Source organism: Rhamphochromis sp. 'chilingali', assembly GCF_963969265.1.
Source record: "Rhamphochromis sp. 'chilingali' genome assembly, chromosome: 3".
Lineage (NCBI taxonomy): Eukaryota > Metazoa > Chordata > Actinopteri > Cichliformes > Cichlidae > Rhamphochromis > Rhamphochromis sp. 'chilingali'.
In genome coordinates this window covers 3,646,234-3,660,501 of record NC_137931.1, presented here as the reverse complement: position 1 = coordinate 3,660,501, position 14,268 = coordinate 3,646,234, and the positions used below count along the sequence as shown (strand labels likewise).

The 14,268-nt window shown below is 41.2% G+C and overlaps 2 protein-coding genes across 2 annotated transcripts in view; both read left to right on the top strand.

Annotated features, from left to right (window-relative positions):
* Positions 1 to 14,268, top strand: part of LOC308394299 (uncharacterized protein) — a 1,060,216-nt gene that overhangs the window by 773,358 nt on the left and 272,590 nt on the right. The gene's annotated exons all lie outside the window — the stretch shown is intronic.
* Positions 107 to 14,250, top strand: LOC308394460 (protein NLRC3-like; the record flags this gene model as incomplete). Its single annotated transcript, XM_080878818.1, has 4 exons — positions 107 to 194; positions 10,234 to 10,518; positions 12,892 to 14,153; positions 14,218 to 14,250. Exons 2-4 carry the CDS (start codon positions 10,242 to 10,244, stop codon positions 14,248 to 14,250), a joined length of 1,572 nt encoding a protein of 523 aa, XP_080734944.1. The 5' UTR covers positions 107 to 194; positions 10,234 to 10,241.

Here is a 14,268-nt window from a genome sequence, read left to right as displayed (position 1 = left end):
CCTAACAACACACCCACTATAAAAACTTTTTGCACCACCAGAGAGAGAGCAGGAAGAACCAGTCTCAACAAGAGACACACACACCTGATTTCCTGTAACTGCAGAGGGGAGGAGCCACCCGAGCAGGTGGGAACAGGAAGAGAAACAGCTGAGCCTCCGTCAGAGCAGCAGGAGGACGGTGGAGCTGAGGCAGGGTGAGTGTTAACACCACATTGTTGTAGTTTTGCTGTCAGAGTCTCTGAGTGTGTTTGTTTGTGTGACTGTAGAGAGAAGAAGAGTCACAGTGAGCTCTGTAGCTGTGATTGGCTCAATAATCACCTTCAATGGACTGAACGCAGAGAACGAGCCGAGGAACCTGACAAACCTGTTTGTGTGTGTGTCTGTGTGTGTGTGTGTACCTGTTTAGACATGTTTGTGAGGACAAAGAGTTGGTATGCTACTATGTGGGCTAATAGAGTCCCACAAAATGGCCGTCCTCACGAGTTTGAGGATATTTTTGAGGCTTTTTGGTGTCCTCACTAAAATCTGAAAACAAGTGTCTGTGTGTGTGTCTGTGTGTGTATGTGTCATAAAGAGAGTCGAGTTCACGGTCGCACACTTTCTATCACAGAGGCTGTATCTCAATTCTTCGGAGCCCCTCTGATGACATGGTCCAAAAAATAAATCAATTGTGACCACGAAATGCTAGTTGGTGGGCACGAAACACTTGACCAATAACCGTGATCCTTCCCAGGCCCTTGCAGTTGGTTGACAATAAAATCTATCCCGGTGTCCAGGTCCTGTAAAGCAGCTGGGCTCTCAGTATCCTGTTTAAATGTCTCTCCGTAATAATGGTTCCTTGCATTGCAGGCTTTTCAAAATGCATTTGTAGCTCATTCCCAGCCTAAAATAAAACTCACTCATACCGTCTCTGTCCACGGTGTATAGGTTTAGCCTACTCTCATGCTTGTGTCTCTACGCAGCTGTCCAGGAATTGTATCAATATGATATGCGCACGCTAACTATTTCGTTGCCACAAATGCGTAATTCGTTGCCACGTTAAACCCATTTCGTGCCCACAAATTAGCATTTCGTGCGCACGTTATACCTATTTCATGCCCTCGAAAATAGTATTTCGAGGGCACGAAATAGTATTTTGTGGCCACAATTTATTTATTTTTGGACCATGTCATCAGAGGGGCACCGTACAATTCAGGTTCTGCAGCCTCAACGGTCCTCAAGGGCCGCGTACTCAAAGACCGCTAAGGCCGGAAGTGCGAGGCTTGTGAAATGGGCGGTCTAGCCTCCGTCGCGCTGACTAGGTTGCCTAGCAACCATGATACTAACAGCTGGAAACGTTTCACACAGCTTTGTTTGACAGAAATGAAGGAGAACATATTTCCGTTTGTTTCTACATGAGCTTTGTGTGATTTGATAAGTATCTGAGGCTGAGACCACAGGACTGTAAAACATGATTGTTGGGCTTCATTTCTGTGCTGAACAGTTATTTTAAGATTAGCTAGTAAATAACAATTAGCTAATGTTGTTCATGAGACTAAAGTCATCTCACTGTGGTAATGTAAATATAATATGGCCAATATTATATGTATTGTCAGATTATTATGATATATTACAACAGTGAGTTTGAACTCTGTGTCAAAGATTCAAGTTGCAGTTATTTATATTTCCTGTCAACTTAAATCTTCACTCAAAGACAAGCATCTGTGACAGTGTGTATACAGATGTATTATATAAGAGACAAATATTGTTCGTTTAATATGTTGGCATCATTACATTTGACTCAATGCTTACATATATGTGTAAAAAGCAAGTGTACGAGCTGTGATAACTGTTTCTGATAGAATGAAGAGTAGACTGATATATTAAATATTCCTTTATTGGGTGAGAAAATCAGACCATGTCATAACTGCTTTAAGTCATACAGAATAGATATCAGAGCCTTAAACAGGCTGACTTCTACTAAATGGGTCAAACTGGGCAGAAAGTCTACAAACACTTAACATCCTTATAGAATATGATGTAACACTATAGATCAACTTACCTCAGAATATATAAAGCATATAAACAGTTACAGCAATATGATGCAACAAACACAGCAGTGCTACTGATCCAAAATACTCACAGCTTCATAGAACTGAAACAAACATTTATTTTTAGCTCCAACTTTAGGTTTCTGAACATTAAACTTGTTGCTGCCTGTAACTTGAAGGCCCTGAGTACTTTCTCCCACACTGAAAACATTGGAATGATCAAATTATTTGAACATTACCTAATAAGACTGATTCAGGACAGACAATTAGTTATGTTAAACTTTTCTAGCAGTCCTTCACAAACAGGGAACAGTCTTCTGTCCACAAACTGGACAGAAGACTGAAAGCAAAGCAACCTACATGGTCCTTACCATCGGTGACCCTGGCTGTTTAGGACTTTATTTTAGCCTCAACCAGCGTTGCCTTCTTCCTGTTTACCCGACATCATCGGAGCACGCTCACCCAAAGCTGCTTTATTGGTCGCCATGCCGATGGGATACGAGGGGAGGTGGAGCAAATATGAACAACCTACAAATACTGCCTGCTACCACGGATGGACAGACAGTTAAATTAGCTCTCTTAAACACAAGATCTGTATCAAATAAAACTCATGTTCTTCGGGACTTTTTTGGTACTCATGTACCTGGATGTCATGCTCCTAACTCAGACATGGCTGTGCGCTGGTGAAGTGGCACCCTTGCTGGAACTTTGCCCCTCCGATGCCAGCTTCTTCAGCTACCCCAGCTTAGGAGGGGAGTGGGGTAGCCTCTATCATCAAAGACTGTTTTAAATGCCAACAGATACAAAGTCCTGGTGCTTTTACCTCATTTGAGTCCCAACTTCTGACTTTAAGCTGTCCCGTGGTTCTAATTATAGTCATCTATCGTCCACCTAAATATAATGACTTGATTATTTCGGAATTTTCAGACTTCTTGACATGTTTTATCACTCACTATGAAAGGATTCTTACAGTGGGGGACTTTAATATCCATCTATGTTGTGAGGATAAACCCCTGGTCAAAGATTTCTTAAATGTAACTGATTCCTTAAACTTCACACAATTTGTGTCTGGGCCAACACATAAGGGCCACACCCTAGACCTTGTCTTGGGCTACGGGCTGAATGTATCAATGACTGAAAATTGTGTTTTGCCTATTCTAGACCACTCAGCAATCTTATTTGATACTTTAATCCCTAAATCTCCAGCTTCTGAGAGGGGAAAATTGCCCCTCAGATCATCTCGTTATATTAGCCCCAAAGCATTGCTTGGAGTTAAATTACATCTACCTGATGTGTTGGACCCTATTTTTACCCAGGATGTATGTGTGGACACCTTGACTGCAAATCTTAATAATAAACTTCTTGAACTACCGAACTCTGTTGCTCCCGTAAGGAAGTTGAAATGTCCAAAAAAGGAACCCTATGCCTTGGTTCTGAACTTGAGAAGAGATTGTAGAAAAGCAGAGCGTCACTGGAGATCTTCCAGACTAGAAGTATTTCTCCAGGCTTGGAAGGACTCATTGTCTTCTCTTCAATCAGCGATGTTGACAGCGAAAGCAAATTATTTCTCAAATCTCATCATGAGCCATAAACATAACTCAAAACTCTTATTCAACACAGTGTCGCAGCTTACAGAGAGTAAGTCAACTCTCTGCTGCTCTAATTTGATGGCTCATGACTTTCTTACGTTTTTCAGAGACAGGGCTGCAACACTTAGGAACAGAGATGGGCAGTAACGCGTTACAAGTAACGCGTTTCTGTAATCCGATTACTTTTTCAAGTAACGAGTAAAGTAAGGGATTACTATTGCAAAAACGGTAATTAGATTACCGTTACTTTCCCGTAGGAACGCTGCGTTACTGCGTTACTAAAACCGTGATTTTTTTGCGAGAATGTCTCATGACAGTGACGTAAGCAAGTGCGAAGTTCGTGGCAACAGCTGTGTGCAGATCAACAATGGATAATATATCGAGTGCGGGAGAGAGTATGAGCGTGCAGCGTTTAAAGCGTGGAAGTACTGACCTTACTTTGAGTTTGATTCCATAAAAAGTGACAAAAACATTAGTGTCCATTAGCATTGTGCGTGGGAAGAAAACTTCTTTTTACAGCGAAAAAACCCCTAAACTTCCGAGCAAGCACCGAGTGCGCAACGACGTAATGGGAAATTCACAGAGAAACCCGCAGATTCTTCCACTGACCGCTGCGGCACACCTGCACCAGGGTAAACCTCCGCCTACCCTACTCCTGCTTTACAGGTGAAAATAGAGCAACAGGACCGCTGAGTCTTTGACTTTATTTATTTTCTGGTGTGTTTTACTTTCATCTATTTGAAAGACTGAGTGTAAACACACCAAAAAAATATTTTATGTGCTGGACTGTGCAGAAAATAGGTTTAAATGTTAAACTAATTTCTTCCAGTCAGAGAATGTTGCATATAATTAAATTTTTGCTTGATGCATAAAGTCAAAAGATTAAAACTAGTAAAACAAGTTTTAAAAAGAGACTTTTCCATTTGATTACATTTTGTATGATTGAATATGTAGAAAAAGTAGAATTGGGCTGAAAGATCTATCACTTTATCACCTCTTCAGGTTGTAAATCATGTTTTTAAAAAGTAACTAGGCAACTAAGTAATTAATTACTTTTGAAAATAAGTAATCAGTAAAGTAATGGGATTACTTTTGGGGGGAAGTAATCAGTAATTAGTTACTGATTACTTTTTTCAAGTAACTTGACCAACACTGCTTAGGAATCAGATTACTCCCTCCTCAAGCTGTTCATTAGACTACTCAGCTGCTTTGCCTGTTGGTGCTGATAAAGTGTTCTGTGACTTCAAGGTTATTTCCCTGTAGAGATGGCACGATACCACTTTTTTTTTATGTCCGATACCAATATCATAAATTTGGATATCTGCCGATACCGATATGAATCCGATATAGTGTATTTTTTGATCAATAAAACTGTTTTTTTTAATATCTTGCTTTTTTTTTTTTAGAAATCTAATAAACTTAAACCTAATCCACCCTCCCTATTCTGGTATTTTAAATAGTAAGCAACCTAACTAATAGGGCTCTAAAACTCCCAGCAAATAAATAAATAAATAAAAAATAGGGAACCACCCTCCACCTCATGATGCTTAATTGACGTAATCCACTTTAATTTGATGCAGTGTGAAAAAAAATGCACAGAAATCAATTATTTTTCAAGAATAATTAAATATATTCAGCATCTTTCTTCAACAGAACTGCAGACTGCACAGATGGTACCTTCCCAAAGGAAAAAGTACTATAGCTTACTAGGGTATATTAGACTTAACAGTTACTATATACAGTAATGGACTTCTATACATTTTACATCAGATTAAAACTTTGGGTGTAAGATTCAGATAATTATTTATTAAAAGCTAGACATTTTAAATGAGAATAAGAAAGAAAAGTATGTCTTTGTGCCCCCTTTTCCCTGTTAATCCCCTATCGGCCCCCCTGGCTAAACTTTGCTAGATCCGCCCCTGCAGAGTTACCAGCCGTCAGCTACATAGAAAAGGATCCTGGTTAGGGATGGGTATTGATAAGATTTTCACGATTCCGATTCCATTTTCGATTCTGTTTAACGATTCGATTCTTTATCGATTCTCTTATCGATTCTCTTATCGATTCTTTTTAAAAAAGGAGAACACTAAGGTCGATTAGCTTAGAACTTTGTTTTATATCTTCTCTTTGAAGAAGATATAAATTTAGGAGTAACATGGCCTTACAAACCCAACAGTGAGATCTTAAGAGATCCACAGCCTACGGCTCTTCAATGGGGTGTCACAGGATCCCCGGGGAAAAAATTGTAAATGTAAAATAATAAAATAAATATTCTTCTGTAGCAATAACAAAGTATAACATAAATTATTCTGTAGCAATTACACAAGAATATCCAGTAATGTCCCTGCCTACAATTAAACACATTCACTTACTGAAAATCGGGGCATCTGCTGCGGCAAATGGCTGCAAGCCTTTGACCACAAACTTAGTCACTGCTCGGTGACATTCGCCTATCCTGGCCTGAAAGGAGACGCTACCGGTAGACTGCAGCGAGAACTGCCAGCGTCTGAGCCAGACTCTGTCTGTCTCTCTCATCATGGTCACCTAAATGCACAGTAATGGCAGGTTTTGTAATAAGGCAGATCGCGCTAACATAATATGCACTGTTAGCTGATTATTTACCTGCCGCATTAACGGGAGAGGACGAGCAAACGTTACCGCTGCTGCTGGGTTGAGATTCACGAGTCCGGAGCAAAATTAAAAACATGACATTCAATTAAGGTCATCGTGTGTTTTGTGAGCAAATGCTTTTGCATATTCGTAGTGTTTCCTCCCTTAAATGAAATATCTACTTTGCAAGTATTGCAAGTTGCCCTGTTGTCATCCGTTCTCATAAAGTATGACCAAACTTTTGAGCGTTTGAGCTGCTTAGGCGCCGTGTTTCCTGCCAGGTAAATGACGCTCCGCAACGTGGTGACGTCATTCGGGGCGACTGGAATCGATAAGGGAATCATTTGCAAAAATGGCAAACAATTCCAAGGAATTGAAACAGTGGGAACCGTTTTTCTCAACAAGAACCGGTTTTCGATACCCATCCCTACTCCTGGTGTAGAAAGTAATATTAAATAAATTCTAACAACAGCTTATCAAGCTTAAACGTGCTGCTGTTGTTCAGCTGCTGGTTTCCTCTTTCTGGTGCAAAGTGGGCCAAAAACAAACAAGAGAGACGGACTCGCGACAGAAAAGCCGATCAGCTGATCATTGATCAGTTTCATGATTGAAGTAGCAGCAGGAGAGGGAGGGAGAGAGAAGAGTCAGTCGCTCCATATATCGGTTGTTAAGCTTAACGCGGGGATGCTTTACAAGCATTCAGAGATGAACTTACACACTTGCTTTACTTCTCTCTGGGATAACTTCCTCGGAGATGAAATGCCGGGTTGGTAGCGAGGCTCCAAATACATGCAGCCGCTCTATCACATGACGCATACTGCTGCGACGTGCTACGGTTATGAGCCGAGTTACGCCATGTCGCAAGTTTTTGATATTTAATGGATCGGATTACATTTTTAATTTCTCTCCAATATCCGATCCAGTAATTTCCGTCAGTATTGGACCGATACGTAATATTGGTCCATCTCTATTTCCCTTTCTGGATTAAGTAAGTTTGTAAAAGCAGCTCGATGTACAACCTGTTCTTTGGATCCTCTACCAGCCTGGGCTATAAAGGAACTGTGGTCAGCATTAGGACCCTACAACCTGTTTCTTTTAAATACTTCATTGAGTCTTTCCTGAATGTTTTAAATCAGCTGTGGTAGTACCAATCTTGAAAAAGCCTGGACTGGATGTTGACATGGTCGCAAATAGGGCAGGGTATCGTCACTGATTTCTAGAATCGATTTGATTCCGATTCACAAGGTCCTGAATCAATTCGATCCACGATTCGATTCAATTCGATTTGAATCTGGGAAATTTTGCCTCAGACAGTCAGAAATATTATAATTCAGATCAGTACATTTACATATTTTTGTATCTATAAAAAGGAAGCTGACACTCGCAAGACTTTATCAAAGGTGTGAGCATCACAGCAGAGGCCTTTGTGTCAAAGTAGCTGAAGATAAAACAGAAAAACATGAAGGTGGTTTTATAAAAATATTCTACAGTAGATCAAAAACGAAAGAAAACCATTAATCGACATATGAACATTACCTCTGAAGTTACAGCGGTTTTATGACAGACACAGCGTTTTGCAATTTGCATAATTTTAAAAAGTTTAAATTTGTTCAGAAGCCTGTTGAACGGCAGAAATTAGGTTTTCTTTTCGGAAGTAAGTAAAAGGAAAAAAACAGCGGCCGACAGCGCTGTAAACAACGGTAGACTTGTGCGTAACAAGCAAGCGAATAATGCAGAAAACAGATTTTTAGACAGGAAACTGTGTGTGAGAGAGAGAGAGAGAGAGAGAGAGCTGTGCATGACGTGTGATTTTATCCTGGTGGAAGCAAAACAGCAAAAGTCAGAGTGAGTTCATGACGATGTTTATGTGAAGCGTAGTTTGGATCTTCTTTTGCTGCTGGTTCAGTCAATATTGTTTGGAGAGAGATAAAACTAACAGCTTTAGAATCAGCGTAAAAAGGACGTAAACACAAAGCTCGGAGCCGCCGAAACATCAGAATCAGCGAGCTGTCGGCTTTCAGCCCCGACCGTGTCCGTGCCATCGGGTGAGAAAGGCGACATCTCACTGATTCTGATGTGTCGGCGGCTCTGAGCTTTGTGTTTACGTCTTTGTGCAGAATCCGTGTTCCTGCTCTCATTTACTGTTTCAGCTGTTTGGTGGTTGTTAAAGTTTTGTGAGGTTTAACCTGAGATTCTGGCGTTGGTGCAAAATGCAGCTGCTCGCATTTTAACAAGAACTGGGAAATTTGAGCACATTACCCCTGTTCTGAGATCTCTTCACTGGCTACCTTGTCAGGTTCGAGCAGATTTTAAGGTCCTGCTGCTCACCTACAAGGCTTTAAACGGATTGGCACCTTCATACCTCTCCGACCTTTTACACCTTTATGTTCCATCTCGTGCTCTCCGATCTCAGGACTCTGGTCTTCTAAAAGTTCTTAGAGCCAGAAAAAAGACAATTGGAGAGCTTTTTCTTTTCATGCCCCGTTTCTGTGGAACAACCTCCCACAAGATATTCGGCAGGCTGCTCTGTGGAGGTTTTTAAAACCAAGTTGAAGACACATTTGTTCACCCGATCCTACATGTCTTAATTCTATGGCTTTTAGTTTTTACATTTTTATTGTTTTTAACTTGTATTGTGTCTTTTACCTGTATTGCTATGTATCGCTTTTATTTTATTTATCTCTTTAGTTGTACAGCACTTTGTTTGAAAGCGCTTTATAAATAAAGTTATTATTATTATTATTATTACAAGGTCCACGTTTACGGGAACATCTGCCACAGATATGGGAGAATATTTGATTTCTATTGTAGACAGAAGCCACGGGTGTGTTCAGTCAAACGTTTAGAATAAACTTTGGTCTATAAATGTGTTTCATGATTTATTTTTAACTCCAACTGCTTATTTGTACTATGCTTTCATTTCAGAGTGCAATGAGAAATAAAAAGGATATTTTCAATAAAACTGTCACGATCCTGGGTCTGTGACTCAGTGTTTTCTGTTTTGTATTGTTAATCTTTGATTTCATGATGTATCTTTGTTTATTCTTACGTTTTGGTTCTGTGTTTTGTTGTACCTCTAAGTTCAGTCTTTGTATTTCCTGCTTTGTTGTGAAGGTCCGTGTCTCATGTCAGTGTGTTTAGTTTGCGTTTCCTCTGTCTCGTCTTGTCAATCACTCCCAGCTGTGTCCTCCTTCTGTGTCTCATTCCCTAGTTATCCCTCTGTGTATTTAAGCCTTGTGTTTGCCTCTGTTAGTTGCTGGTTTGTCTGTGTATCTGTCAGGGTCCTGGGTCTCCTGATCTAGTGGTTTCAGTTCTTTGTGATTTTTGTGTTATGTCAGTTTAGTTTGTGAGTTATTCTATGCTTCCTAGGTTTTGATTCCCTGCCCCCCTTGTTTCTCTGTGCACTCTGTTCTGTGTTTAGTCTTCTCTGTCCATTTGTTCTGTCCCTGTGTTGTTGCCTTCTGTGTCTCCCTCTGTGTAACTGTCTATATAGTGATGTGTTGTGGTGCTTTGCTCCCACCCCTTGTGTTCCGTGTTTTCGTCTTCCCTTCGTGTACTTCTTCATATTCGTGTACTATTAGTTTTTAGGTTTTTGCTTAGTTTCCATGCTCACCTTCGCCATTTCTGTTTGTATCACCATGTGATGAATAAACTCACTTGCATCTGAGCTGCCTGCATAAAGGGTCCTTTGATAATTTACACACGGCTCGCAAACCGTGACAAAAACACTGGAAAAATTGGGCTGTTCTAAAACGTTTGACGGGTAGTGTATATATTTAGTTTATATATTTTCTTTATTTATAATAGTTTGTTTTATATTATAGCAAAGTGTTACTTGGATACTTCTCTATGTGCTTCTTCATGTGCAATTTTGTTGCATTCTGAGCATAAGAATTTTATTGGTGGTAGTGATGAACTGCTGTTAGAATCAAGTTAAATTCTGATAAATCAGACAATTACCTCTCCAGCTGTTGTTACAGTCTTTGTTTATCGGATCCTTACAGGGTAAAAGATGACGACACCTAAAGAAATCCTTCTGGGGACTTTGAAGGATTTGGGACGTGATGACTTTGAAGAATTTAAGTGGCATCTGAAGAACAATGGGTCTGTAGAAGGTTTACCAGCAATCCCAGTGAGTGAACTGGAGAATGCAGAGAGGACGAACATAGTGGATCTGATGTTTGATACCTACTCTATCAACACTTTTGAAGTCACTAAAAATCTTTTGGGGAGGATAAACAAGAATGATCTGTTGGAGAATTTAAATAAAACCATCCCAGAACCCACAGGTAAGTCAGGGAATGACTAAACAAAAAACACATAAACAATAAAAACATTAGTTAACATTACACAGGTGCCATTAAAATCCATATAAATAATAAATCCAAAACACTTGCCAACACTTTCAGGAGTGAGAGACTGCAGAAAGCCAACAGTTTATGTTTTATGCATCTGCACAAATAACCTCCTGTGTACACATGAATATCTGCTCTTTGGGTTGGTTTGATTAAAATGGGACCAGCAGCAGGTTTTCTGCCCATTTTACAGATTTATATTGTCAGATTGGTTTTAGAGCTGTTTTATCAACATAAATGAGGCGACAACAACAGTTTGGGACACGTCACAAATATGATCAAAGTGATAGGGTTTCCGAAAGAGACTCAGGCGCAGGCCAGGGTATTCCTTTAAGCGAAGAACAGTGCGTTTATTTACAGTGAACACATTCACCAAGTGGCTACATACAACGTGCAGGGGAAACGGGTCCGGGTCGCCAGGGTCCGTGGGAAACAGGGTTGGGAGAAGGGTGCTCCACACTTTCTGTACAAATGTTCCTCCTCAATCACTCCTCTCAGAATCGGGTTCCAAAAAAACGATACTGATAGCTCAACGATCCAGCGAAGACTAGTGCAGACTCGCCATCTAAGTAGTGCAGTTATCAGCTGGGATCAGCGGCCGGTGCGGTGATGAGCAGGTGTGTGGGCCAGCAGCGGGAGCCCGCAATGAGCGTCGCCGCGGCGAGAGAGAGAGTGAGAGAGAGCAAACAAACCACAAACATATTGCACAATAGAGGATCGACCAGCAAAGCACAGGGACCATGACACAAAGTGCTTTTTCTTAAATCTATTTACTAGTTGAAGGTAAAGTTAAAAAAATGGCTGCCATTTCTTTCTGCTGTTTGGAGACCCAAACAAAAAAATGCCCACACAGTAAATGCTTTTTATTATGGTTGATAAACAGGACACTAAGGTGATTGGTCAAAGGTTGGAGGAAAGCCACAGTTCTCCTTATTTGACTGAAATCCACCATTTCAGCTTCTGCAGCTTTCTGGGAGAGAGCAGATTTCTCCTGTTTTGGCTTCCTGTTAAATCCAGAATTGAATTCAAAATCCTGCTCCTCACATACAAGGTCTTAAATAATCAGGCCCCATCTTATCTTAATGACCTTGTAGTACCATATCACCCTATTAGAGCACTTCGCTCTGCAGGCCTACTTGTTGTTCACAGAGTATTTAAAAGTAGAATGGGAGGCAGAGCCTTCAGTTTTCAGGACCCAAAAAGATAGTTGGGTTTTTTTCTGTTGTATTATTGTAGGTTCTTTACCTTACAATATAAAGCACATTGGGGTGACTGTTGTTGTTATTTGGAGGAATTTAAAAAAACAACAACTTGAAATTCTTTCATTTATTCTACATATTTATTCATTACTGGCTCCATATTGTTGTTTATGTAATATGTGAAATGTTGCTAGTATTGATTTGGTGCTGTATAAATAAACACAATTAAATCAAATGTGTCTCTATAAAACCTGCCCTCAGTTATAACCCAAGTGTCAGGGCTCAATGGCTCATGAAAAGGAATGGAGTCAAGCACAGAACCAAAAAACGGAGGCTGAGTGACTTTTAACAGAAATGTATTTTACTAGATTTCTTGACGGAGAAAGCTGAATCACGGCTAAATTCAACAGCAAGCGAGGTATTATGAGAAGTGCAGAGCTGAGGCCAGAACATAAGCTGAGGCAGGTCAAAGGAACAACAGGGGCAGAATCGGGCGAATAGAAACTATCCAGGGTCACTGGAACAAAGGAGATAATAATCAGAGTGGTCCACAGTGTAGTGAATGAGTCCAAGATTTAAAAACTAAGAGGTGTTACGTGGCTGCAGGTGGAGATCAGCTGGAGGAGGAGATGAATTAAATCTGGGTACAGAGTGAGATGTGGGTGCACAGGGAGGCAGGCAGGTGAGGATGGCAGTTTGCAAGAGTGAGTTTTCCCAGCAGTGGCAGGCCAGAATCCTGAGGCGTGACTTATGGCGAGAGTTGGAAGATGTATCCAGGTGCCGACTAGGGAACAGGAAAAGAGGGTTACGCGAAACAAGCTGAGGAGCACAAGACAAAATGTGAGGCAGAGAACTGACTGTGGTAAGCACACAATCTGGAGAAGGTTCATTGTGAGTGCTGCTCATAGATACTGCCGGAGTAATTGGCAACAGGTGAGGAGCACGGAGGAGTGAGGAGGGCTCCACCCAGGGGAGGAGAGCTGATGCTGTGGAAAGTTACTCAGACTCACTCGGATCATGACACCAAGAGTCCAGTGAACTGAACACATAACCACAGTAACCAGAATGCAGTTTTCTCATTTGTGTCATTTGCTGTTTATTCATGCAGAGATTCTCACTGAGTGTCAGCTCAAACTCAAGTCAAAATTGAAAAAGAAGTTCCAGTGTGTGCTCGAGGGGATTTCTACAACAGAAAACCCGACCCTCCTGAGTCAGATCTACACAGAGCTCTACATCACAGGGGGAGGGACTGCAGAGGTCAATGATGAACATGAGGTCAGACAGATTGAAACAGCATCCAGGAAACCAGACAGACCAGAAACAACCATCAGACAAGAAGACATCTTTAAACTCCCACCTGGAAGAGATAAACCAATCAGAACAGTGCTGACAATGGGAGTGGCTGGCATTGGGAAAACAGTCCTAACACAGAAGTTCACTCTGGACTGGGCTGAAGACAAAGCCAACCAGGACATCCAGTTCATGTTTCCATTCATTTTCAGAAAGCTGAATCTGCTGAAAGAGGAAAAGTTCAGCTTGGTGGAACTTGTTCATCACTTCTTTACTGAAACCAAAGAAGCAGGAATCTGCAGCTTTGAAGACTTCCAGGTTGTGTTCATCTTTGATGGTCTGGATGAGTGTCGACCTCCTCTGGACTTCCACAAAACTGCAATCCTGACTGACCCTAGAAAGTCCACCTCAGTGGATGTGCTGCTGATAAACCTCATTAGGGGGGAACTGCTTCCCTCTGCTCGCCTCTGGATAACCACACGACCCGCAGCAGCCAATAAGATCCTTCGTGACATTGTTGACATGGTGACAGAAGTCAGAGGGTTCACTGACCCACAGAAGGAGGAGTACTTCAGGAAGAGATTCAGAGATGAGGAGCAGGCCAGCAGCATCATCTCCCACATCAAGACATCACGAAGCCTCCACATCATGTGCCACATCCCAGTCTTCTGCTGGATCACTGCTACAGTTCTGGAGTTTGTCATGAAGAACAAAGAGAGCAAAGATCTGCCTAAGACTCTCACAGAGCTCTACCTACGCCTTGTGCTATTTCACCTAAAAACGAAGGACATCAAGTATGATGGAGGAGCTGAGACAGAGTCATGCAGGAAGATCATTGAGTCTCTGGGAAAACTGGCCTTTGATCAGCTGCAGAAAGGAAACCTGATCTTCTATAAATCAGACCTGACAGAGTGTGGCATCGATATCAGAGCAGCCGCAGTGTACTCAGGAGTGTTCACACAGATCTTTAAAGCTGATGAGTGTCACATGTTCAACAACGTTGTTTACTGTTTCGTCCATCTGAGCATTCAGGAGTTCTTTGCTGCTCTTCATGTCTATCTGACCTTCATCAACTCTAGAGTCAACCTGCTTAAGAAACAATCTCCTCGCTTTAAAAATTTCCAGAAAACACTTACTGTAAAAGACTTCTACCAGAGTGCTGTGGACGAAGCCTTAGAGAGTCCAAATGGACACC